Below are 27,940 nucleotides of genomic sequence, written 5' to 3'. Positions count from 1 at the left end.
ACCTCGTTGCTGCTATCTGTTTTGTAATCTGCATTGGTTTTATGCCACGTTTGTCTAGCAAGATGTACAGAAGAGTCTGTAAATAACTGACTTGACTGATATTGTAACTCTAAAGTTAACATTTTACATGTGGTGGCAGGACATAATGCATCTGGTTGTTTACCATTACTTTTAAGACATAAACATTTACTGTCATACCAATCATGTTGCTGTTTAAGATACCAGTCAAACATAATGCATTTACATAAAGCATTGACGTCAGCATTACCCAATAAGGTACTGCATGCACTATTGTGTTGTTTATACCAATCTTTAAAACCTAGCCATACCTGTGCTGGACTGTCATTACTGTCTACCTGAAAGGTAGTTTTACATTTGACACTTTTTTGTTTAATAGCATCCATGCTGTAGAGTGAGATACAAAGAAAAGAATTACCAGTTTCTGTGTGGAAGGTGGCCATATCTTCTATCAAGAAAGCGTGGTAGTCCCTCGTTGATTCTCCCAAAAGTTGGTCAACACAGCTGGCAAAATCAGCTGTGCAAATGTGCAGGACCTGTGAAACTTGCAGAGATGCACTGTTCTGCTATTTGATACTGTGCAGAAGAAGGAGGAAAACGTTTGCTTTGCAACTGGACATACTAACTGAATAAAATGAAAAAGTAGCTGTAGTTGTCACAAGGAGAAACCATGCGATCCGTCAAATGTAGCTCTCCATTGAAGAATTCTGTACTGTCTTCCTGTTGGTTACTTCTTATTTACATTTGCATGCAAGCACACCACAGTATATTAACTCTTAGTATGAATAGCTACTTTTAAATACTGGATTGTACTAAGTACAATAAATACACAGAGGCAAACTGCTTCAGTAAACTGCTTTAGTTAGTACATTTGTTACATTTGACTTTTGGTTCTACAGACACACAACACATATGCTGTCAGCTCTCTATAGCAAATTCCCAAAGTCTGTTTATGCATAGTTACATTTATACCAGAAGGTCTGGTATTTTTCTCAAAGTCTGATGTAATACAGTTCTTTCTTTGTATAACAGTTTTCCTTTGTTCTCTTGTCCTTGGTTCTTTGTAGTTTGATGATCCACATCCTTAACTATGATACCCATATCGATACCACAATAAAATCGGTAAACCAAAAACTAGGCTCCCTTTACAAAATTAAGCCCTTCCTCACTCCCACAGCTAGAACTAATATTGCCCACACCCACCTCTTCTCCACTCTCTTCTATGCCTCACCTATATACACAAATCTATCAAAAACTAACCTCAACAAACTGACAATCTCCTATAACAGTATAGCCAAATTTGCTACCAGCTACCCATTTAGAACCCACCACTGCCTAAATTTAAAACAACTCTGTTGGCTGGAACTACACAATCAGTTTTTATTTCAGCAACTAATTATTTCCCATAAAATCCTTTATTATCCAGATAAAACACCAATTCTTTCAAATCTTATCCTTTCATATAAAAATCTTTCTAACCTGCGCTCAGCTAATAAACTACTAGTATCTACACATAAACCCAACAATAAAGCAGGAGCTTCCCTTTTCTCTAATACAGTGGGAAAAAGCTGGAACCTACTTCCTGGTGACCTCTCTTGTATCCCCTCTACTTCACTTTTCAAAAATAAACTTAAATTTTATCTTACTAGCCACTGGCTCTGTCCCGGTACCAACCTTGACTAATACTTTCTCCTCCTGTTTCATCATCACGTAATTTTTCCTAAGCTATTCCACCTTACATTATTGTCACTTTAAATGTTACTACCTCTAATATATATATATATATATATATATATATATATATATATATATATATAATCCTTAAATTTGATAATAGGGGGAGGGGTATTTTATCTGTATTTTATCTTACCTGAACTTTAATATATCTGTAACTGAACTTTAATGTTTTGTAACTGTAATTTTATTTTTAATGTCTGTTCTTTGTGAAGCTTTTCTCCCCGGGTCTGTACTGAAAATTGACATATATCTAGCTAGACTGTCCCATTTAACAAATGTAAAATAAATAAAATAAACTCAGTCTTGCATTATCTGAAACGTGGTGTTCCAGCACTATCTGAAACTTGATGTTACATTTCTTTACTTCATGGATGTCCTTGCAGCTGCCATCTACATAGTTATTTTTACAGACTTTGTTTCTCAATAACATACTCCTTCACATGGATGCCAAAATCTTAACTATGCTATGCCAGCACATTTACTACTTCTTATTTTTTAGCATTTTATTCTATTTCTAAATTAACCCTTTATATTTCATATTATTCTTGCAGCTTTTATTCAAGCTAATAATCATGCTAGCAGTAGTTTGAAAAGACAGTATATACTATATAGAACAGAGTATTCTTTCAGTGCACACAATAATGCACTTAAGTTAAGGGCTGTTGTATGTCTGATTTGGTTACCAAAAGCCTTGCCCCATGGACGTCCATTATTTCAAGGCTTCTCCTCCAAGGGATTGTGACATTGGACAACTCTGGTTCACTCCACTCCCTAGGATAAACACTCCCATTTCCCATGTTTAACTCCAACAAATGTCTAAGCTGCTAATTAAACCTGAGTCATAGCCAGTGGTTTATTCTGCTATTCAAGTATTGCTACCACTTCCTGAGACTTGAGCTTCACTTGTGACAGGCTTGCGTGTCAAGTTTCCATTTAAGCTTGCTGGCTTTCCTGCACTGGAGTTAGTGTTTTGGAAAACATCATAACCAGTGATTTATTCTGCTATTCAAGTATTGCTACCACTTCTGAAGAAGTTTATGTATATTATATAAACGAAAGCGCTAACCTGAAACCCACATTTTTTGTGTCCAATGTGATACTTTTTTCTTCCTTTTAAGTTTCCATTTTAGCTTGCTGGCTTTCCTGCACTAGAGTTAGTGTTTTGGAAAACAATGTTCTGGTAGCAGTCACCCTAAACACAAACACTCTTATATGTAGGGAGCCCTGTGTGTTTATAATGAAGGCAGTGTCCTTTAGGATAAACACACATTTCCTTCCAAAGGTGATTTTGATGGTGATTCCAAAAAAGTTCTGCAATCTGTCAGTGTTGTCGAAAGCAGAAACAATCGAAAATAGTATCTTTTGTGCCTGAGATGTGGGCTTTTATGTCACGTTATTTGGACTTAATGTCTGAGTTTAGAGTTCGCTTAAAATGAATTGACAGTGGATGTCCTCTGTAGTGGGCTTTGGACAGTACAAGCTGGGAGCAGGAACAGTTTATGAACCTGACACTAAATCTGCTTTGAGCACTGTCTGACTGCCTTGCATTCAGGAAAGCAACTGCTGGTAGAAGCAGTAAGTGCTGTCTGTATAATTTTATTTATTTTACATTTATTTATCTGGAAAGTCCGACTGTCAAAATGTCCTTTTTCAGTGGAGACCCGGGGAGAACAGGTTCACATTTATAAATAACAGTACAATACATATGCAGCATACAGATATAAATGTTGATTCAATCTCAGATACAAACACAAAATGAAAAATACATGTTATACATTTCACTAATACAATCATGTAATCATGGTAGAAGGTAAATAAAAAAAAAGTTAAGTATACATATGCTTATTAGGGTATACTATTCAAAGTACAAAATAACTGGTTGTGTTGTTTTAGCTGCATTAAGCTTTAGCCTTAGCCTTTAAGCTGCCTTTTGCCTGTTTATTTCAAGTGCTGACTTAATTATGAGTTGAGACAGCATAGGTTATGCCATAAGTAAAGGGATGTAGCCCTGAACTAGATTGCAGATGGATTTTTTTCTGAAGGTGGCTGTCTTTTTAGAACAACTATTTTAATTTTCTTTATGTAAAAGTGTATCTTAGTATATTTGTCAATCCATGTGTTTTGCTCAGTCGTAAGTAAAATGTTGTAATACTCTTCCACTATTGAAGTTTTGCGTGGCTGGTTACTGAAGTGTTTAAGGTATTACACAAGATGTGAAAAGATTCTGATGGCATGCCTTCTGTGAAGAGCGAAAGCTTTGATTGAGTTATTACAGTCTAATGCAGTGCTGTAGGCATATTCTAAATGTGTCTTCTAATTGATGGTTTTGGGTACTAATTGTTTGGCTGTTAGCAGTGTACTGGACAGACAGGAAAGAGGTGCTGTGGCAGTTGGAGATAAATATCCATTCCTTCCTGGGATATATATGTGTAATGTGTGTGTGTGTGTGTGTATGAGAGAGAGAGATTATGATTATAATTGTGAACAAGGAAAATTTGAGATCCAAAGGCCTTGTGCAGTCCAGCTGCAGAGGTATACCTTATCTGGGATTGGCAGGAATTGGTCATAGCTCACAGCAGGAATTCCACATATTATTCAGTCTTGAATAAAAGCCCTGACTGTTTCTACTGCAGGCATCCTGCCATGGCCACTTGGTATTTGGTGCACACCTTTATTAAGCATTATTGTCTTGTCTACTTTTAGGAAATAAATACTCAAGATCTCTACGACCTGAGCTAAATGCTTGCTCATGCCTCCCCTCCTTTTTCCATGATAGCAATGTGTAGTATTCATCCCATCACTGAACTTGATGAGAATCTTCAAAGGTTGAAGTAACAAATGTTTTTGTAACCTATTGATTGATCTTGGAGAGGACTACCCCCCCCCCCCCAAAAAAAAAAAAAAAAAACTTGACGGAATAGCAATATGCTGTCTCTGTCACTATGTAGATGAGTAGTTGTTCCATTAGTTACAGCTACTTTGAGCAAGTGTATTTTCTTTAATAATGTAGTGTCAAATCTGAATAATTTCTTGATTTGCAGGATGGTGTTCACTGGTGGAATGGGGGTGAAATGGTGTGCTTGGATGACATTCGCCTTTGCAAAGCTTTTGTGTTATGTCATGGCATGTGACAGTATTAGTACGCTGACATCCCCAAATTCAAGGTTTCACAGAAAAGTGCATAATTCTGATTGTTAGATGCACCAAACCTATGACCCATCAGGGGAGGGTCTGCTTGTACATCAACTGCTTTGGTAAGAGTATGTGTTTTATAAATTTATGTAAAAATATTTTAGAAATGAGTGCATTTTAACTCCAGATGTTAGAGATGCTACAGCAGCAGCTATTACTTTGTAGGCTGAGTAAAAGGCAGAGGGGGAGGAAGTCAGCACTTGTTTAGTGGACACACCTTTCTTGTTGCGAATATTGAACATTGAAATGGAGAAGCATCTCCTTAAAAAAGCCAAAGTGTACTTTCTTTGGATTAGAAGAGTTAATGAACATTGTAACTTTGCAGCTTGAGCACCCTTTGAAGATGTCAAGCTATGGTGTATGGCTTTAACAAAAAAAAAATAAAAACAGACTCAGACTAACTGTTGGCCATTTTAATCATTTCTTTGTGTAGTGTCTCTCTAATTTAGAATAGTAAACAACTTTAGTTTGAATGTGTTTCTCCCCAAAAACTGCACTAAGCGAAAACCTGTGGTGGTGAGTCTGCCTCAGGTTGTTTTTTCTAGTGCTATAGTATCCTCCTAGGTTTACCAGGGCTGTTTCAGAGTACTTAGAAACAGCTTGTAATCCCCTAGGAACATCAGTGTTTTTTTCTTCCTACATTTGTGCTATAAATGTTTGCTGAGTGATTCTACAGTGTTCTGAAATGGGGTCAACTAGGGAGAGAATTAGTGACTAAAGTAGATAAATTGAATCTTGCACATTATTGAACTTGAATACATTTTCTACTGTTTAACATTTTCAGAGAAGCATACGCCCACAGGTGGTCACAACATTTGAACTTCCTGGATGTTATGACATGTGGACAGTTATCTCATCTGAGAAGAAAATAGAGGTAAGGACAGTAATTGTCATTCTCTGAAGTAAAGTAGTACAATATCATTCAAGTCAGATAGGTACTATACAAAAGACTTTAATAGCATGTATACTAGCCCGTTGAAAGTGTGAAATTTTCTGAGTAAGTATCTTACATCTGGAGGTAGTACTGCATAGTAATTTTTTTCTAGTGCATTTGGTACTAAAACTTTATTTGTTAAAGATATTTATTAAAAAAATAATTTTCTTCAAGAGGTGAATTTGTAAAGTTAATTTCCTCCCTGTTAAAGTAAGGGTAATGTTCTTGCATGCAACTGTTTAATTTTCAAACGAACCCTTTATTAAACTGCATTAGTAAATTAATTTATTTTGTGTTGCATCTCACTTAGAAGGAGGAGGTGGAATGAGAAATATATCTTTCCACGGGTGGCACAGCACAGAAGGCATGAGCACAGTTCACTCACTGTGAAATTTTTGTGTCATTGGTATTCATTTTCTCAGCCTACAGTCTAAATGTTTGTTGTGAACACAACATTTTATGAGTAGCTATGTAATTGTCCTAATATAGTTACTGAAGTATTTACATTTTAAAGCTTTTTTTCCTGCAAAATAAACTTTCGTTACCACATGGCTTATCATACAAGTCACATGTTTACTACTAAAAATCAGTGATAAACTTACAATGTAAGTGGTAATAACTGTGTCCATTTGGGTTTTAGGTGACTGAGAATAATGCACATCTTTCATGTTTTATTTTCACAATAAACTAAGCTCAACTTTGTTTTTTTTTAAAAGATCTTTTTGCCATCTTGTCTGCCAGCCATCAAATCACCTGTACTGGACTTGAGCCTATTTGTTTCCTCATATTGGGAAGTAGCTCTAGAATGTTGCCGTTAGTGAGAGTAGTCCAGAGTGACCATCATGCAGGCAGCCATTAGGTTTCTTTATCTTTTTGCTATCATACTGTCTGTGCAGGAGTTTGGTCTGAACCGTGGGCAAGGGCATCTGATATTTGCTTCATCTTAGTGGTCCATAGTACCTTCCCCATGAGAATGTAAACTTCCACACACTTGCTTTGGCTGCTGCTATCAGTGAGTTACTTTGTGCTGAATGTCCTCCACCTGCACCACATTTGCATTGCCGTCCCTTCTCAGTGTGTCTTTGTCAAGTTGCCCTTATTCTCCCTACACGGAACAGCAGAGCAAAGGTCTTTATTTTCAGATTATCAGCAAAGAACTTCCTGTAGTGGGAAGCTCCCAAGCAAGTATCTCCGAAATAAGAATCCTAAAAGTTTGGGCAACAACAAGAAGGAAATGAAATAAGGAGCTTTTACAAAGGTAAACTCTCTGTTACAGTCCTAATTTGTGGGATTGCCTGCTGTGGAAGCCCTTAGTTGGCCCCACTACCAGAGAATAATATCCCGCCTCCTGGAGCTGGTAGACACCCTATCCGATCCAACTGTGCTTGGATGTAAGGGGAGTCATTTGACACCATAATTTCAGTTCTTGCCATTGGAGCCTGAAGCAGAGTTCCACTCAGTGCGTCGGTCAGTCTGCACCAGCGAGAGAGGACGCTGGAAAGCTGAGTAACCCATTGGAGATCCTTTTATGCATTGTTTGACTAACGTCAGAGAAAATTAATAATTGTCTCCGCTGTGGCAAACAGATACCACACTGAGACTTCCACTCTTTTTATGTGACTTGCTTGAGGCCAGAACATGATGTCCCCAAATGCCATTTTTGTGCTCGCTTTAACAGCAGAACCATTAGATGTAAGGCCAGTGTTTTAGCAAGGCATCTTAGTGAGTTGTCAAGCCGCTTGTGTCCTCTGGTGTCTGCTGGTTGAACTGAAGTAGAAATCCCGAGGCAAAAAAGAGATAAGGAAAAATAATCCAGGTTTGGGGCCTTTGATGATGAGTGCTTGCCATTGGCCAGTCCTTCTAGACTTGTTATTGCTGAAGGTGAGGTGCTTTCGCAGCCTCCCTCCATGACCAAGGTGGTGGAACAGGCCTCTGTTGAGACCCGTTCTGAGTCCGATATGCCTTCAGGTCCCTCAACATCCTTTCAAGCTGTATGACTCAGTTCGTTTGGGTCTGGGACTGCTGTGTAGGCTCCAGCTTCAGATGGCCGTGCTATGACCATTGATAGGTCTTCATGTCACCAGAACATTGCAACAGCCTTTCGCCCACAGGAATTGGTTGTCCATTCAGGGCTGGAGGTTGGCCACAGACCAAAACCTAAGGCCACTCACAAGAAAGCAGCTCTTTCCCAGTCTCAGCCTGGGCCTATCTGTTCCCATTCACAGGCATACCAACAGGCTCTTGTAAGGTTGGCTGAAGATCTGATCTCTCTGGTTAGATCCAGATGCCCTCCCCCTGAAATCTCTCCTAGTTAAAGAAAAAGAAACACAACACTCCTCCAGGAGATTTCTTCTGATTCCTTTGACTTAGATGATGATTTCGACCAGGAGGAATCTATCTTCCTTTGAAGAGAATGTTTCCATTGCCTCCTGTGGGGATTCAGACTCGGAGGGGTTTAGGGAAACTCTACACACCTTGAGGGAACACTTCAAGTGGCAAGCACAAGACTACACTCAGTCAAAGAAAAGAATTAAGGAATTTCTTAACCCTCCTGAACATGAACCGCTCACCATGCCTCCTGTCTTAGAGGTGGTAGATTATGTATTCCAGGACTTCTCCTTAAAGCCAGACTCCCTGCCTCTAAAATGCTTGACAGGTTTTATAGGGTTCTGGATTCACAAAAATAACTGAGACAGACCCTGAGGTTGTGACCCCAGGCCCTACGGGAGCTAAAGCTAACTAGTCCAAAAACCCCTGCCTACTGACAAGGAAAGTAGGGCCTTAGACATGTTTGGCAAAACAAAAATTACACATCTGCTACTCTAGCCATGCAGGCCTTGTCTTGCCAGTTTCACAGGGTTAAGTACCAGGAAATTATTCTGGATCAAATGAAGAAAATATTGATGGCCATGGAGAACAAGGGTCTTTCTAAGGAGTTATTAGACTTTTGTAATTCCTGCCCTCAGGTAGCCTAACACTCCCTGCACTGCATATGTGATGCTGTGGAAGCTTCCAATAGGGCTGCAGCTACATGTTCTATCATAAGAAGACATGCCTGGCTGAGAGAGCAATTCCCACAAGATCATGTCAAATCCAGCCTCTGGGATGCCCCTTTGGATAGAAACTTTCTGTTTAGTCCCAAAGCTGAAGCTGTACTCCAAATAAATGGAAGATAACGCCAAGTCCATGTAGACTGTTATAGACTTTCTCCAAGTTCAACCTCCTCACTTCAGCAGAAACTACCTTAACAAGCAGTGGTCCTTTCCATCCCAATACAAGGCTAGGTAAAGAAGGCACCATAGGAAAAGGAGCCAAAGAATGACATTCATAGGTTCAAAGGTAATTACTAGACTAATGGCATAAGAGCTTTTACAAGCCTAGTCAATAATACCCAGGAAATGACAGTATTATGTCTTAATTCCCCAGATATCAGATAGGGTAATATCAGGGTAGTGGACCTTTGGTGTTGGAGCCCTGAGTCACTTTACAGACTGCCTCTGCCTATAAGGGACATGGGCAGTTCCCCAGGAGTGAATTTACTGTTCCCCATCCATTTATCCACATTATTTTTGAAGAGAGTGAGCGACTCACTTTGCTGTACAAGGCTAGGAAGTTTATTCCATAGACGAGGTAGCCTTTGGGATATGAATGTGTCTCCCCAGGAAGTTCTGTTAGAGTCAGAAACAAGGTTCAGGTCTGTGGAATGTGTTACTGTTGTATAATTTTTCTTGCAAACATATAACATTTTCATCAGGGCTGGCTCAGAGAATGCCTTGTTGTACAGGCATAACTCCCCCTCTCAGTAAACGATATGAGACAGAGTGTGATGCCCCAACACTGGCCCAGTACTCAGGGAGCCTCAGTCCTCACCACTGGCAACAGTGGGGAACGTACACACTGGGAGAATGACAAGTACACACACAATAAAGTGTAATTTCCCTTAAGAACACACAAGGATCACAGTCAGTCTGGGGCTGTTTTTTCTCTCTCTTTCTTCATATCCCCATTAAGACTCCCAGCTGGCACTGGTATAAGACTCCAGCACCCTGTCTGTCCAACCAGTGCTTCATATACCCTACCCTGCCTAAGTAGCTGATACACACACTTTGAGATTTGATTTACACACACACACACACACACACACACGCGCCTGGGAAATGCTGGCACAGGTTTACTAGCTATGCCCCCTTCTGCCAAGACTATAAGGTAGTTTTTCTTGCCACCAGCCACTACTTATCAGCTACTTTAAGGCCCTTAGCAAAGGGTGTCCAATCTTACTGTGTAATGTTACTATATATCCAAATGGTAGCATAACAAAGAGCAAGGCTATTAGGAGTGGCTCACAGTGTCACCAAATACATATGCAAGTACTCTCAGAGCTTAAATATGTCTCTCAGAATATCAGCCACAAAGATAGGTTTAAATATATTTAACAGTAAATAATGAAAGAACAAGACAATACTCAATAAATCATCACAGTAACTTCAGAGTTCAAAATCACAGGAAATATTTAAAACAACATTGCAGAATAGTCTCAAATACAGAAAACATCTAAACTAATCTTTACTGTATTCCTTGCTGAATCTAAAATAAATTACTGTACCCTAGTTAGCTTACTTACAGAACAACAAGCAGGCAGAAGTGGTGAGTGGATGTTTCCCAGTTGATGCTGTCAGGTCAAAGACAAATACAAAATGCCCAGTTTCTCTCTCTCTCGGAGAGTTCTTAAATTAATATCAAATATTACTGCTGGGATACTTGCAACATGACATCACTTTTTGTCATCTGACTTCATTTTCCAGGCTCAAAACAACCATTGAGGTAGCATGTAGCATCTCCCTTTGAAAAATACATAAAAGACTTCTCTTAGATGTTTGCAGATCTTAGAAGTCTTAAAACAGTAAAACACAACACAATGCAGAAGGCTTTCTAGTTTTAGACATCCTGTCTCCTTGCTGCATTGAAACTAACTTCTGTAGCACAATTATAAAAATAATTAATTTCAACTTTTTTCTTTAAGCTTTGCAAGTTAACCCTCTATATTCTAGTTCCCACTATTAAAGCATATACATTTGCACAGGTACTATATTTTATATGCATTTCTATTCTTTTCCAGTAGAGTACACTGTGGACACATACTTAAGCTCAGTACTGTACACGCATTTCTGTACCAGCAACTTGATATACAGACAACATACAGTTCTAATATAGTGGTAATACAAGCAATTACATCCTGCTAATATTCACAAATGACATATAACTGTATACAACATTCCAGATAGGTGTGCTGGCAGTATCTCCTCCTGTCACATTTCTATTAAATCATAGTAATACTCACAAACGACATATGATTATTTACAAAATTCCATACAGCTAGGCTGACAGTATTTCCTTTTGTGACAGAGTTAAAGGGATAGGGCCTTTAGGCAGTCTATGTAAGACATGTGTCTTACACTTTGTATTTTTTTTAGTGAGAAACCTCTGGGGTTTCTCCAGTTTAAGTGCCTGGTTAGGCACATGCAGAAGGGAGTATTATACTCGATTTTGGGCTTGAGTAGGGGTGATTATAGTGACTTCCTTTGATCTTGTTGCCATGCTTTTACTTATAAGTTGAGCCACACAGAAGGATTTCCTCATTACTGTAGTTACCTGGTGGTCCAAGTTTAGGTTACTGTCTGTGTTTCTAGGTTCCACACCACTGGGTCTACTTTAAAGGGTTGCAATCAGTATTATAATTTGTAGGGATATTTGATTTACTGAAGAGTATTACTATGCATTTTTTAGCATTTAGTCTAAGCCCATGATTTTGGCACCAGTCATTTATCATTTTAGGGCTGTTTGTAAAATGCCAGCATCGTTTGGGGATCCAGTGATTACTCCCAGCTTACAGTTGTCAGTGAACTTGGCAACCCAGAGGTCCCCAACATTGGCCTTCACTTCAGATAAATATGTACCAAACATAAGGGGTCCTAACACTGAGCTCTGTGGGACACCACTAGTATTCAGGCTTCTTATTGGAAGTGGAGTAACCTATCCAGACAACATGTGCCCTGTCAATGAGCCAGTTAGTTGCACATCTGATGATGTAGAGGTTTATGCCTAACTCAGTTTGTCTATGATCCCTAAGTGGGGGGTTGTGTCAAAAGCTATGGCAAGGTCCATGGCCCTGATGATTTTTTTTGAAGAAGTCCACCAGATTGAGCAGGCAAGACCTCCCTTTGACAAAGCCAGATTGGGTTTGGTCCAGTTTTTGGAGAGTTCTTATCATTATTGATCAGGTCCATGATAATTCTTTCTGTGGCCTTGCAGGTAATACTGGTCAAGCTTATGGATCTGTAGATGTTCTTCGTGTTTCACTGTTGCTGTCATTACATTTGGGTAATCTGCTGGCAGGTTGCCCTCAGTCGGGCTGATTAACAAAGTCTTGGGTCCTGCATCAGTTGCTGTCCCTTCTTCCATGACGTCAGGTCATCAGGGGTATAAAACATGCAGCCTACGCCATCACATCAGTCTTTCTTGCCATGCGGTGCCCGAAGCAGAAGCAGTTCGCAAGTGCCGGTCGGCCAACTCCTGAAATTTTCATTTTTGAGTTTCAGAACCAAAGTCTTCAACTTAAAGCTAAGTACCCCGTTGGGGAAAATTTTTCTTGCTCCTTACCGATGTCAGTAAAAGTTAATAATCGCATTACTTGTGGGAAGCAAATACCTCATAAAGATTTTCATTTGTACTGTACGACGTATCTTGCTGTCGGTTTTGTGCTTTATTTAATCAGCGCACTATCCGTCGTCTGTACATTTTTGCCTCTAAATATTTTGGTTCTTGGTTTAATTATCCAGAAATGACATTGGTTAGCCATCCAACTACCAGAATTCTGAAAAAATGCAAAGAAAAAGGTAGAGACAGGTCGCCGAGGTCCAAAACTGCTGACTACGCTTCTAAGCCAGTCGCCAGTTCGCCGGTACACAGTGAGGCACATTCACAGCCCCTGATACCAGCTACTTCTGATTCGCAGGCCTCTACTGAGACCCATTCGGAGTCCGGTATGCCGCGAGATGCTTCACCTATGGAACCCACAGATGTCTCTACCTTGGATGGGTCCAAACCGACTCCACCTTCAATACTAAGGCCTAAATCTCGATCTGTGTCTAACAAATTGATGCCCAGGCCACATGTTCAGGCCCCTATGCCTAAAAAACAAATGATCAAAATGGCTGAAGATCTAATTACTCTAATCAGGGGTAGTCAAACCCCCCCCCCCCGCCCTTCTAAGAGGCCTAGGGCTAAGCTTGACTATGAATCTTCTGATCAGGACTCTGTTTCTTCTGACTTTTCTAATGACTTGAATTTGGCCATACCTACTTATGAGGACTCTGATGCAGAGTATTCCACCCCCCCGAGGACTTTTCTTTTGGGGAAACTTTACATACCTTAAGGGAGCATTTCCACTGGGAAAGTCAAGAATTTTCTGAATCCAAAAAGAGGCTTAGGGATTTCCTTCTTCTTCCTCAGCATAGGCTATACCTCCTGTACTAGACATTGTTGATGATGTGTTCTCGGAATCCAGTATGGCCCCTGATTCCCTGCCTTCGGCTCCTAGTAAACCAGACAGGTACTGCAGGGTTCCTGAGTCCCACAAGTTCCTTTTCAAAAATCCTGTTGCGGACCCAGAAACCATTTCTCAGGGGCCCAAGGGCATTAAGGCTTCTACTGCTAAAAATCCTACCCCTTCTGATGGAGACTCCAGGGTGCTGGATAGATGGGGTAAAAAGGTTTATACCTCTGCAACCTTGGCAATCAAGGCTTTAAACTGTCAATTTCATATGCTAAAATATCAACAGTATCTCATGGGACTGCTTAAACAGAAAATTATGTTGATTTCTGACTGTGTGGAAAATAAAGATTTACAGGATTTATTGCATTCACTTGAACAAGTTGGCAAACATACTTTGCAATGTGGTTTTGATTCTTTAGAGGCCTCTTGCAGGGCTGTTGTTACTGGGTCTGTGCTTAGAAGGCATGCTTGGGTTAAGGAGTAATCTCTGCCTGATCATGTTAAAGCAAAATTGTTGGATGCTCCTTTAAATCAGGACAGCCTGTTTGGCAATAAGGCTGAAGAAATTCTAAAAAAGATGGAAGATAAAGCTAAATTTATGCAAACTGTGAAAGATTTCTTACAAGTGCAACCTCCAAGATTTAGTAGGCACTGGCCTACTAAGAACTGGTCCTTTCCAGCTCCTTCCAGATCCACTCAAGCCAAACCCAGACACACCAAAAGCACCAGGTTTCAGTCCCAAGGGAGTCTCAGAACTAAGCAATGGGGTGCTTCCACTTCCAAATCTGGAAATAACAAGACACCCCCCTATGGTAAACAGTCTCAATGACTTTCCTTTAAAATTACCAAGCACTTGCCTTTCAGCCGCCCCTTTGGGGGGAAAGATTGCTCTTCATGCAAAAAACTGGCAACTCATAACCCAGGACAAATGGGTTTTAAATATAGTCCCAAGGATACGGATTTCATTTCCACATGTTGCCAACTCCAAACGTCCCTCTTAAACATTGGGGCTATTCAACCGGTACCAGAAGAGGAAAAGGGACAAGGTTTCTATTCCAGACTTTTCGTGGTACCCAGAAAAGACAATTCATTGCATCCAATTCTGGACCTGTCTACTCTAAACATCTTTCTGGACATTCCAAAATTCAAGATGTTGACTCTTCACCAGTTACTTCCTATGCTAGGCAAGGATGCCTGGTTGGCAACTCTAGATTTAAAAGAAGCATACCTGCATATCCCAATCAGGGAATCTTGCAGAAGATACCTACGCTTTAAAGCAGGATACTTGCATTATCAGTTCTCTGCACTGCCCTTTTGCTTGTCTACCGCACCCAGGGTATTCACAAAGTGCCTGGCTCCAGTAATTGCATTTTGCAGGCAAAGAAATATTCAGATATATCCATACCTGGATAATTGTCTAATTCAGGCAGAAAACCAGGCCATACTTTTAAAACATCTGGCGTTTGTAAAAAGGGTTCTAAATTGTCTAGGGTACACCATAAAAGAAAAGAAATCACAAATGGTACCCTGCCAACAGATTACATTCCTAGGTGCAAGCTTGAATACAACTGCCCAGATGGCTTTCCTTTCACGCCAGAAAAGAAAATTCATTTGATAACCTACTTCAAACAGGTGGCCACCAAAACCCTGCTATCTGCAAGACAAATACTGCAAGCCTTGGGATTCTTGGCCTCCTGCATTCTTCTAATTCCATATGCAAGACTGCATATGAGGAAACTTCAGTGGTACTTAAAAAGTTTATGGAGTCAACATTGTCACAGCCTGGAAACAATGATTCCTATCATACCTTGCCTACGCCTAGAGTTCCTATGGTGGGCAGAGGCCTGCCACCAAAACAAGGGACTGCCATTCACACTACCCCCTGTTGGCCAAACCCTAACTACAGACGCATCAGACTATGCATGGAGGGGCTCATCTGGCAGGGAAGTGCTTTCAGGGCAAATGGAGCCCAAATTAAATGCGCCTACATATCAATCAAATTGAAATGTTAGCTTTACAGAATGCTCTGACAGCCTTCAAGGACTGCATTCATCCAGGACAACTAATGGTAAAGACAGATAACACCACGGTCATGTGGTACATAAACAAGCAGGGGGGTACACATTCCTACCCCCTCTGCAGACTAGCCATGGTATTGTGGAACACGGCCTTGAGCTACCAAGTGCAACTACAAGCTCAATTCCTGCCAGGAAAACAGAATATTCTGGCAGACGAACTAAGCAGAAATCTCATGGACCCACACAAATGGAAACTGGAACCGTGGATTTTCAACATGTTGACAAGCAAATGAGGAGCCCAGACATAGATCTATTTGCCTCCCCCCACAACTACCAGTTGGGCAAATTTTGCACAAGAACTCCTCACAAAAAAGCCTGGAAAGTGGATGCTCTGTCCTTCAGCTGGAAAAACCTATCAGTCTACGCCTTTCCCCTTCTGTCTCTCCTCTCCAAGGTTCTGCAAAAAGTCAAACAGGACAAACCAAAAATTATTTTGATTGCTCCAGACTGGCCATGTCAACACTGGTACCCACTCCTACGCAGTGTGTCACAAATTTCTCCATGGCACCTGCCTCAGACACCTTCCTTACTGTCTCAGCAGGAAAACCAAATTCTGCACCCTCAGCTCCCAACATTGAAACTTAGCTTGGCTAATCACTTAAATTCACCCTTAGCATCCCTCAGCAAACCTGTGATGGATGTCATCTTGGAGGCGAGAAGACCTAGTACTAGAAAATCTTATGCTGACAAATGGAAAAGATTCTGTGCCTGGAATCAATCTCAAGGGATGAGCACAGCAGTGCCCAATTTATCTCAGATTTTGCAATACTTAACTGAAATGTTTCACAAGGGCCTGTCTTTTTCCTCCATTAAAATCCACGCCGCAGCCATTTCAGCTCATTACAACACAGAACCTCCCCTCTTCTCTCATCCTCTGCTCAAGCAGTACCTCAGAGGGGCCAAAAACCTGAGACCACCCAGGAGAGCTCCAACCCCTGCTTGGCACCTTAAATTTGTATTGGAGAAACTCACTCTACCTACTTTTGAGACAGCTACTTCGGCAGACTTAAAATTTCTTTCTTGGAAAACAGCCTTCCTTTTAGCAATCACTTCAGCTAGGAGGATATCTGAATTACAGGCCCTTATGGCAGTGGAGCCTTTCATCATCTTTCATACGGACAGGGTGTCACTCAGGACCAATCCATCCTTCATGCCCAAGGTGGTATCCAGTGTGGCTCTTAATCAGTCCATTCATTTGCCAACTTTCTTTCCCAATCCACAGAACAAAGGTGAGTGGATTCTGCATTCATTGGATGTGCACAGACAACTTAGATTCTACCTGGACAGGACTAAGTCTCGAAGAAAATCTGAACAACTGCTGGTAGCATTTGCTGCAGGGGCAAAGGCGAAGGCTATTTCAAAACAAACCATTTCTAAATGGATAAGCCATTGCATTAATTTCTGCTATAAGCACCATGGAAAACCTATCCCCCAGGGGATCAGATCTCATTCCACCAGGGCTGCATCTACTTCTGCAGCTTTTCTCAGAGGTGTTCCTACCAGGGATATTCTAGAAGCTGCTACCTGGAGTTCAGTTCATACTTTCACCAAGCATTATCACTTACCAATTTTCTCTAAATCTAGAGCTGGCTTTGCCACTGCTGTTCTGCAGGGCCTTATAACTGGACCTAATGCTGTAGAACTCCATCCTCCCAACCATAGCTTTGGGAATCTACCCAAATGTAATGACTGCAACAGTGAAGCACGAAAAACATAGTGCAGTTGTGTACACTTACCGTAAATGTAGATGTTCGAGTGTATTCACTGTTACAGTCCTGGTTACCCTCCCTCCAGCCCCCTGTTTTTCTCTTACTATCGCTCTACTTTTTTTTACTATGCTTAAAAGCGTTTTTGGTGTATTTGCTTTTGGTTAGAGGTATATTTTTGTGTTTTTAATTTTATTTTGCTCCCCATTTGGGGGGCACCTGACATCTGGGGCAAGAAAAACTGATGTAATGCCGTTGGCTGCATGTTTTATACCCCTGACAACCTGACGTCATGGAAGAAGGGACAGCAACCAACGCAGGACCCAAGACTTTGTTAAGCAGGCCGACTGAGGGCAACCTGCCAGCAGATTACCGAAATGTATTGACTGCATCAGTGAATACACTTGAACATCTACATTTATGGTAAGTGTACACAACTGTACTTTCCCTTGGTCAGTTGATGCCCCCCCCCCCCCCCCCCCTGTGCATAGGGACAAATGTTGCAGTCCTCCATTCCTCTGGGACAAAATCCATTCAGAGGCTGACATTAAAGAGGGTTTCTAGTGGCCCTGATTTTTTTAAGCCATTTAAGAAGCATCCTAGAATGCTGTTGGGACCCATGGAGACTGTGTTTTTGTCTTTAGTGAGCACAGTAAAGACCTGTTCCCTCATAATGACTGGTGAGAGATGATTGCATGCATTTCTTTTGGTGTGGTAGAGGGTGATGTGGGGGGAGAAGTTTAAACTGAACTTGTTGGTCAGCAGGTTTGCTGTAGTGTCAGGCTGGGTGTAATTGTTACCATTCATGATTAACTTGGCACATTGCTGAGTGTTTTCCTTGAAGTTACAAACATAACTAAAAAAAAGCCTTATGGTTATCTTTCTCCTGGAGGCTATCTTTGCCTCATAATTTGCTTGGCAGATTTGACCAGCTCTCTAATTTGTCTGTTTAGACTGCTGACTGTCTTTTTGCACTGATTTTGATTTATCTGCTCCTTTGACTTTGGAGAGGATTTTATTTTTCCTTTTTTTTAATAGCCTATACTTCCTCCTCTATACAGCCATGAATATGGTTGTACAGAGCTTTTGTGTACAGCTCAGAGTAGGACTCAGTGCCATCCGGGTTCGGAGGGGCTTCGAAGTTTAATAAGTTGTCACTTAGCTTGGGGTAATTGGCCTTAGCAAAGTTCTTAACAGGTTTGAAGCTTTATGAGGGTTTTAGGTTGGTTTTAATACTATGGGAGATCATTTTGTGGTCATATCTTACCAGGGAGGAGTTAATGCATTGGAGGGAGCAGCATCCCCCCATGTTCGTGAGTACTAGCTCTAACATGTTTGTACCTCTAGTTGGGTAGCTAAACTAGTTTCTCCAGTGTGTTTGCATTGACAAAGTCCAAAGTCCTCTGAGCAAGTGAGTTATGGGTTGTATAAACCTCCCAGTTTATGGAGGAATAGTTGAAGGCACCCATAAGTATGTTGTTATGCCGAATATTAAGAGATTCTAGTAGTTTTAGGGAGGAGGTGTGGTTTTCCATACTTATATTAGGAGGTCTGTAGCTAGAAAGGATATGATAGGGGGTCGCACCTGTGGTTAGTTGGGCTTGGAGTAGCTCAAGTGAGTCATGTTATTGGACCATGCTAGCAGTGTACTTGTCCTTTATGAACACTAAGACACCTCCTCCCTTTGCTTTATCCTGAGCTGAGGGAAATTGAAATGTATGAGAGACATTGTAGCCTTTGATAGCCTGGGTGCTGTCTGGTTCTGAACCGTGTTTCTGTCTGCACTTATGTCTGCATTCTCTACGGTGAGGAGTGCAGATTTTTAAACTCCTAGCATTGAGCAGTACTACCTTTAGGTAGTTGAGTGACTTTTTGTTATGTTGGAAGGTTTAACAACTTTGCACAGCCTAAAAAAGGCACTCTGAGGATAGATAAAGTTGTTGCCAGTATTTGGAAGCCAAGTGGTGACGAGTGCAAAACATCTCTAGCAAAGCATTGTGGCTTGTTGATTGTGCAACCCAGGGTGACAGATATTGGCTGCTCTTGTTGTGACATCAGAAACTAAGCCAAATTGAAGTCGGTCATTTTTTGCAGGTACTGTGGCATCATCATAGGTGAAGGTAGGATGCTGCTCAAGGCTAGATTCATAACCATTTGCGACACATATTCAGAGAGCTCCATCATGTCTCTTCGTATAGTCCAGTGAGGTATTTCTTGGGTTGTTTATGCCCACATGGACTGTGACTGTGTCATACTAGTACGTGTGGTTTAAAGACCTAAGTGCATGCGTGATCTGATGGATTCTGGCTCCAGCCAGACAGTTCACTATGATCTTCTCCTTGTTTAGCTTGGCAAAGGTGCTATTGTGTCTTACAGTGGAATCCCCAATAACTAGAATGTTTGGCTGTGTGGTGTATTGCCTTATGGGATTGGAATTGGAAGTACTGTGATTTTCAGAGTTATGTGTATTGTGAGATGCTGCATTTTTTGAGTGTGCGCAGGGCCACTGAGGGATGCTTTTAGGAGGTCTTGGAGGTTTGGATAGATTATGAGTGAGTACCTCCGCATATATGGGTCTGTGTTTGTTCCTTAGGGTTGGTAGTGAGTATTTTGGGTGTAACGCTAACAACTTGGTTTGCATTTTTTGTATGTGTATGTGAGAGCTTTGCCTCCAGTGACATTGTGTATCTACATCTGTCACATCCTTTGTTTGTCTGTTCTAGAATTAAATGGTTGTCAGTGAATATGAGGCAGTTGCTGCACTGCCTCAGGATGTCCATATCCATACCAGATCCTTAGTATATGGGAAAGAGTAAGGAAGAGTCACTTAAAAGTCAAAGTGAGAGTGTTTAGTAGTATGTTATTAGATAGCCTGTAGTGGCACTGCCCTCTGCACAAACTGACAGCTCAGCTCTTCGAGCAGCTGTTAAGAGTGGGAGACTGTGGAGAACGTTTCCTATACAGACTTTTAAACTGGAGAGGTTTGCTTATATACAGCTGTGAATAAATGAGCACAGTCTCACAAAAATGTAATTCTCTTGTACCAGAAGGATGAAATATTTTTAACACAGTTAAGCCCTCAGGCAAATCAGATAAACACAATAAGCTTTCTTACAGCAGTCAGCAACTTGGATGGGTTGAATTCATCTGTCTGCTTCCACCAGGATGCAAAAGAATCCTCTTAATGTAAAATGAACTGGTTTGGAGCTCAAGTGCAGTAACAAATGCTTTACAACAAAAGTCAGAATTCCTGTAGTATCAAGAATACTTGGAAGTAAGTTCACTAACAATGAGAAATGTTCACAAAATACAGAAAAAAGTGTGCAAACAAGAGAACAACACAGAAAAACTTTGCAAAATTTATAAATGTTTTGGCAGACTAAGGAGAACTTTGGCAAACTCAGAAAAGGTTTTGCAGTATCAGAGAAAGTTAAGAAATATAGGGATACTGTTAAAACAGCCTAAGAGCAGTACGGGAACAAACAGTTTCTTTAACAAGTGCAGGCTGAAAAACAGTGATAAAGTCAACTAAATCAATAAATGCAGCACATAAATGTTAAATAGCAAAGTGCCAAAAAAATCAGCTTTGTAGGCCCAGATGGTTTTAGAAGCAAAGTCTTGTAGTCACAGGTGGCAAGCCAGCCACAGGGAAGGTCTGAAATGTGAGTCCACTAGGCCAGGGGGTTCACACCCACAGGCCCCTAACAGGGGCAGGGACATGGCCATGGTATTCCCTACCCCTCCTCCCAGGTGTGTGTGTGTGTGGGGGGACTATCTCTATACCACAGAATCTGGGTTCTCATTACTTCAGACCAATAGGTGCTAAACATTATTTCAAAGGGTTACAAGCTCCAGTTCATGCAACCCTTGGTCCCTGCAGGCTTCCCAGATGTTCCACCAAAGCAAAAATCCGAAGCATTGACCCAGATAGAGTTACTGTGCTCCAAGAGCTCTGTGGAACAAGTACCAGAACAGTTACAAGGAAGCTGATTTTATTCCAGACTCTTCCTTGTACCCAGAAAAGAATGTACATGGCAGCCAATACCGGACCTGTCAAGACTCATGTTCTCCTAGCCCTTCTGATAGCCTTCTGCAGAACAAAGGGGATCCAGATTTACCCGTTTGGATGATTGCCTCATTCAGGCAACAAACCTAGAAAAACTCAAATCAGACTTTCATCTTCACCAAACACCTTTTAACCTCCGTAGGGTTCACTATCAATGCACAGAAGACCTCACAACCAGGATTGTGTTCCTCAGGGCCCTACTGTATTCCGCCCTCCACAAGGCCTTCTTACCCCTGGACAAGATTTATTTCCTGACCCTGTACTTCAAACAAATCATGGTCAGAGATTACCTCACAACCAGGGAGTACCTCAGGGCCGTGGGTTACATAGCCTCTTGCATCTTCATAATTCCCCTGGACAGAGTGCACATGAGGAAACTTCAGTGGTACTTCAAGAATGTGTGGTCCCAACATTCACAGCCTCTCATATTCAAGATAAAGCTGATTCCTTGCTTCAGGAAAGAATTTGCCTGGTGGGCCCAGGCATGCTCATTCAGTCTCGGTTCTCCCCCTCAGATTCATCTCCCAGGAACAAACTATGACAATGGATGCATCAGACGTAGCCTGAAGAGTCCACTTCAACTGCCTACGGACACAAGGCAAAGGGGACTCCAAATTCAGATGCAAACACATAAATCTAAAAACTTATGGCAGTCCAAAAAGGCATGATAGCTATCCAAAAGCCCGTAGTAGTAGTAGTAGTGAAGACAGACAACACCATGGTTATATGTTACATAAACAAATGAGGAGGACCTACCCTTATCTGCTTTGCTGCCTAGCATTGGATGTTTGGGAACTATGGTTACACCTCATGGCACAGTACTTTGCCGGGTGTACACAACCAGCGAGCAGATCACCTCAGCAGAAGAGTGTCAGACCCCCACGACTGGCAACTGCATCAGGATGTATTTCTAGCATAGCCAAAAAAAGTGGAGTGTGCCATTGATAGATCATTTTACCACCAAAGAAGATACTCATCTGAGAAAGATTTACTCCAGGAACAAAATGAAGTCAGCCTGGAGAACAGATGGTTTATCTTTCACTTGGACAGGCCTCTTTTCTATCCCTTACCCTAACAACACCTCTGTTGGGTATTGCTAAAGATAAGAGAAGAGTGGCCAAAAATAATACTAATAGCCCCAGACTGGCCCAGGTGGTACTGGTACCATCTGCTGCTCAGCCTAACCAGCACTGAACTGTGGCAGCTTCCAAAGAGAATGGACCTATTAACACAGGACAAGGGCAAGATTATACATACCTGCCTGTGGATGCTCAAATTATCAGCATGGATGATGCCTTGATTTCATTGAAAGAATCTCTCCTTGACAAGTAGGTCTTGGACATTCTAAAAGAGGCCAGGAGACCTAGCACAAGGAAATCTTACTCAGCCAAATGGAAAAGATTCACCCTTTGGTGCAGGCAATAAGCACAAAACCCTTGTCTAGCCAAGATTCCTTTCATTCTGTCTTATTTGGCCAGACTTTTTGACAAAGGTCTCTCTTACTCCTCCATAAAAATCCATGGTTCAGCTATTTCAGCCTACCTGCCTTTCCAGACTTTCTCTCTTTTCACACCCCCTCATGAAACAGTTTCTCAGAGGGTTTGTTCACATTAGGCCTCCCAGAAAGCCTCTATTCCCACCCTGGGAACTCAGTTTTGTGTTGGAGAAACTTGCCCTTCCACCCTTCGAACCAGCTGCTTCCACTGAGTTAAAATTTTTGACCTGGAAGTCTTTCCTCTTCACCTCAACCAGTTAAGTTTCTGAACTTCAGACCGTTATGTGTGTGGAACCCTTTATCATATTCCACCTAGACAGAGTCTCACTCAGGACTAACCCTTTCTTTATGCCCAAGGTGGTAACAGAGAGCACGTTAAATCAATCCATGCATTTGCCTACTTTCTTTCCCAACCTCCAAGACAAGGAGGGAAAGGATCCTTCATTCTTTGGATGTACTTAGGCAAGTGTGTTACTACTTGGATAGAACCAAGAGTATCACGAAATTGGACCAACTGCTTGTGGCCTTTGCCAGGAGCTCTGAGGGGAGACCAGTTTCTAAGCTAACCATTTCCAAATGTACCTCTTCCTTTTACAGCCATCATGGATGAGAAACCCCCTGATGCTGTGAGGACACATTCCACCAGGGCTACTGCTACCTCTACTGCATTTTGTAAAGGGGCATCCACTAAAGACATTTTGGAGGCATCAACTTGGTCTTCAGTGCATACTTTTACCAAACATTACCATATTTCTGCTTTCTCCAAGTCTAGGGCAGGATTTGCCATTGCCATCTTGTAGGACATCCACAACTGTCCTTAATTTCCATCTTCCCTTCCTTTGGGTTAGAACTGCAACAGTGAAACACAAAGAACATGGTACAGTTGCGTATATTTACCATAAATGTATACGTTTGTATTCATTGTTGCAGTATTCTTTTTCTACCTCCTTCCCCTCCTGGGCTCCAGTGTAGGCTGGGACATTCTCCTTCTCAGTCAGGTTAACCCTCTTTTTCTACTTTTCCTTTTCCTGGATAACAGGATCCCAGAACTTTGGCCTCTGGGACAGTTGGGGGGCTGCTACTTTCAAGGGCAAGAAAAGCACAGAGTTCATGATACCGACTGACTCCACTTATACCTAAGTGTAGTGACATCGGATGGGGTGTCCACTGTCTCTAGGAGGAGGGATACTATTCTCTGGTAGTTGGGCCAGCCAAGGTCTTCCATGGTGTGATATCCCACAAGTTAGGACTGTAAAAGGGAATACACTCAAATATTTACATTTATAGTAATTATACATAACTATACTTTTAGTCCACCTCTCTGTTTATGATACCCCAAGAAGTATGTTAGAGGTATTAATTCTTCCTTTCCCAACCACAATTGTCTATACAGCTATCCTAAAATGGTTCTTAACTCTCTTAACATTGACCAGGACCAAAATTTGTGCAGTGAGTTTCCTGGCTCCCTTGTGTTACATCGCCAGCACTCCTTTGACATCCCTGGGTTCATTTTTTTCTACCTTACAGGTGTATAAAATATTTATGCAGGCACTTTGAAGTGAATGTTTGAAATTTCATGACTTTTGCCATTTTCATTTCTCTATATACTTCCACCTGTTGCTTCTCCTTCACCTGACAAGATAATGTTTTTCCCATCCCTTCTCCAGCTTAAACTTTGCATTGAATTTAGCATGTTCAGCTGCTCTATATAACTTTGAAATTAAGCACTTGTTTTTTTAATTTCCTTTGTTTTTTCTACTGTCAACATCTTTCCCCATCTTGGGAGAGACGGCATAGATCCCTAAATATTTTCAACAGCTTCATATACCCCTTTTAATCCATTGTATCTTACTGAACTTTCCCATGCACATTTCTTCTTTCCTTGAACTTCTTCCAGGTTACTTGGACTTGAGCCTCCTCCCATTCCTACCAATATTTAATCTTCATATTTTTCTTCACCCATCTCTCTTAACTCATCTTTTTCTCTCAAAATAACTCCTGTCATAATTGGGGTAACTAATGTCTCGTGTTCCATTTTCTCCATTTCAATTAACCAGTTATGTCCAATGAAGATTTCTCTCCAGAGGGTTTGCTTCTTTTTTCTTTTTCCCAGCCAGAGGTAGGGCTCAGGCTCCAGCTACAGTTGCCTTGTTGCCTGATTGCTGAACTCAGTCTATCTTTCTTGTTTTTTTGGCAGTTGCTGAACTCAGTCTATCTTTCTTGTTTTTTTGCCATACTGCCAAATCATGACCAACTTTAATTGGGATGCCCTCCAGTACACTGCCAAGTCTCATATTCCCAACCCTTCCAATTCTCTGAATGATGTCATCCTTTCTGAAGATGTGCTGTGCTTCTGACCCCATACAACACTCTTGATGGCATTTTCTGTATCTCTGAAAAATCTCTGCCTCTCCTAGAATGTGGGACTGCCTCAAGATGATATAGAGCTGTAGAAAAATAAACATTTACAATCCCTGAACCCTTTTAATCTTTGCTTAGCTCCATTGCATTACCCAGCCCTTTCTGTCAGTTTATGGCGATCTAAACAAGGGATTTCCACAAGCAACCTATCAGCTGTATTTTTATGTTCCCAGGCCTATTCTTGAGTATTTAAACCTTGCCTCTGAATGGTAGAGGTAATCAAGCTGCCATTAGCCACACTTATTCTCTGAAAGACTACATTTGTAGCTAAAGCGTGACTGAAGTACATTTTTCTTTAACTGTTCCTCATACCTATTGCAGCCCAGCTAAAGTGACTGTACCGGATTTATTTTTTTAATTGTATTTATTTATTGCATTATTAATCTTGCACTGTAAACTGATTTACGTTAATAAGGAACAACAGCAGGGCTACTACGACGGATATCATAAAACTTTATTAAATCACAATATACGGATAAAAACAATGAAACAGAATAAGTGCTTTCGGATACCTTTCTTCTTCAGAGCCGTTAAACTCTCTAGTGCAAAAGATTAAAATACTCAGTGTCATGATGCCTTCATTACAGATTCCTAGGTGTTGAGTCATCACCAGTGGCTATACTATCCCCTTCCAAACTTTTCCGACACTTCATCAAATGACCCTTCCAGATGTCTGAAGTGCAGCAGTCAGAGAAATAGAAAATCTATCAAAAAGAGTCATCGAGGAGGTCTCACCAGACCAGAGAGGATCCGGAGTCTAATCAGGATTTTTTTTGGTGCTAAAGAAGAACAAGGAATTTAGTACCATCTTTGACCTAACCAGTTTGAACATGTTTGTCAGGCAGACTATGTTCTTAATGGTCACAATGCAGTCCATTCCACCGTTGCAGAGGAAGGACAACTGGATGTGCTCAGTAGACCTCCTAGATGCCTATTACCACATAAATAACTAGACAGTCACGAATGTTCCTGCATTTCCAGTTGGTAGCTAGTCACTATTAGTTTTGAGCGCTGCCTTTTGGTCTGGCCAGAACCCCTTGGGTGTTCACCAGATGCATGGCAGTGGTAGCAGCTCAGGCTGCAGGGATTTCGGGTCTTTCCATACCTGGACGACTGATTTTTTTATGGCTCCATCAAGAGCATCTTTAATAATTCAGGTGAGAGACTCCTTGCTCCACTTGTGCCTTGCCTTATGAGTCCCAGTAAATTAGAGAAATCCAAACTGGATTCAGTTCAGCCATTAAAATTTATAAGTTGCTACCTAAACACCAGTACTCAGATTGCCAGGATTTCTCTTTCCAGGATGTTCTCCCCATGCCTTCAGCCCCATAAAGTTCTCCTCTCTCAGAAGCCACCTGAAGTTTTGCATCTTCACCTCCTAAGTTTAGCATTCTTCACTTTGTTGGTTCATCCACTGTAGCAGTCAGAAAGACTCAGAGGTCTGCTGCCAACACATTTTGTGATGGCTGACCTCCAACTTAGTGTTGGCAGGACACTCCTTTGTCCCCCCCCCCCCAAGGCTCCTGTAAATTTGGACCTCTCTCTTCCGGGGTGTGGGGGACATTTTGAGGGGAAAATGATCCAAGTTACCTGGTCTCAGAGGATCAGTATTTTTGGAGATGTGAGTGGGTCCCCCTGCTGTTGTATGCTTTTTGTGACAATCTCCCCATGTGTTTGATATCCACCCAGACCGACAATATAGTGAAAGTCTGGTATATAAACAAACAAGGTCGAACCTGATCTTACCCTGTATGTTGGGTGGTCATGAGAGTGTGGCAATGGGCAGTGTCTTGCCAGTGCTTTCTTATAGCATTGTGTATGTCAGGTAAAGCCAACATACTATTGGACAAATTGTGTTGGTATATACTCATCCCTTGCAGTGGCATCAGAGATTTTCAACCACTGTGGCCAGTTTTGCTGTAACCTGGTTGCAACCCTGGATATCATATAGTGCAGCAACTTCTTTGCTGTGATCCCTCAGGAGGCAAATTGCCAAGGGACTCTCTGGTCTGTTTGTGGCCCCCCTGGGTCTCCTGTGCACCTATCCAGCATCTCCCCTGATCATAAAGTTCTTACAGAAAGTGAGTTGGTGCAAGGCAGCTTTGATCCTCATAGCCCCCTTTTGGCCCAGAAAAGTTTGGTTCCCATTCCTTTGACCTCACCTAGTCTACCCTCCAGGGATTCTGGATCTAGTTCCAGATCTAATCTCTCCTCCATCTGCTAAACCTCATCCAGGTCTTAAGTCCCTCTCACTGATTTCTTGGATCTTTTTAGTCTGTTCCTCAGCCATTAATGATCTGACTTAGGCTACTTCTCAGACTTTGGATCTGTAGCTCAAGCTCCTTTCCCTTACACAACCTACATTACCTCAGATATCTTTTGCTACTTCCAACAATCAGATGTGGTTGACAGGGGCTCAAGCTTTTAGAGATGAGAAACGCTCTCTTTTTGGCTCATTAGCTTTCTTTTTATTAGGATGTTTAACTTTTTCTTGTTCCTGTCTCCCCTATAATATATATATATATATATATATATATATATATATATATATATATATATATATATATATATATATATATATATATATATATATATATATATATATATATATGTTATATAGACTGGTATGATGCACAGGAGACCCAAGTGCAATTAGCTGTTTACAAAAAACCTATTAAAATCATAGCTGTTTACAGACCCCCAACCATGACTCAGGACGCCCACTCCAGCTATCTGGACTT

At 41.3% G+C, this 27,940-nt stretch overlaps 1 protein-coding gene across 1 annotated transcript in view; it reads left to right on the top strand.

The window, feature by feature from the left end:
• Positions 1 to 27,940, top strand: part of CPSF1 (cleavage and polyadenylation specific factor 1) — a 2,236,766-nt gene that overhangs the window by 1,153,681 nt on the left and 1,055,145 nt on the right. The window contains exon 17 of the mRNA XM_044069873.1: positions 5,732 to 5,821. Coding sequence (XP_043925808.1) covers positions 5,732 to 5,821 — 90 coding nt within the window. The remainder of the gene's footprint in view (positions 1 to 5,731; positions 5,822 to 27,940) is intronic.

Source organism: Protopterus annectens, chromosome 4.part0, assembly GCF_019279795.1.
Source record: "Protopterus annectens isolate FY-2018-M chromosome 4.part0, PAN1.0, whole genome shotgun sequence".
Lineage (NCBI taxonomy): Eukaryota > Metazoa > Chordata > Ceratodontiformes > Protopteridae > Protopterus > Protopterus annectens.
The sequence above is the reverse complement of the archived record's forward strand: the minus strand, read 5'-3'. Positions and strand labels throughout refer to the sequence as shown.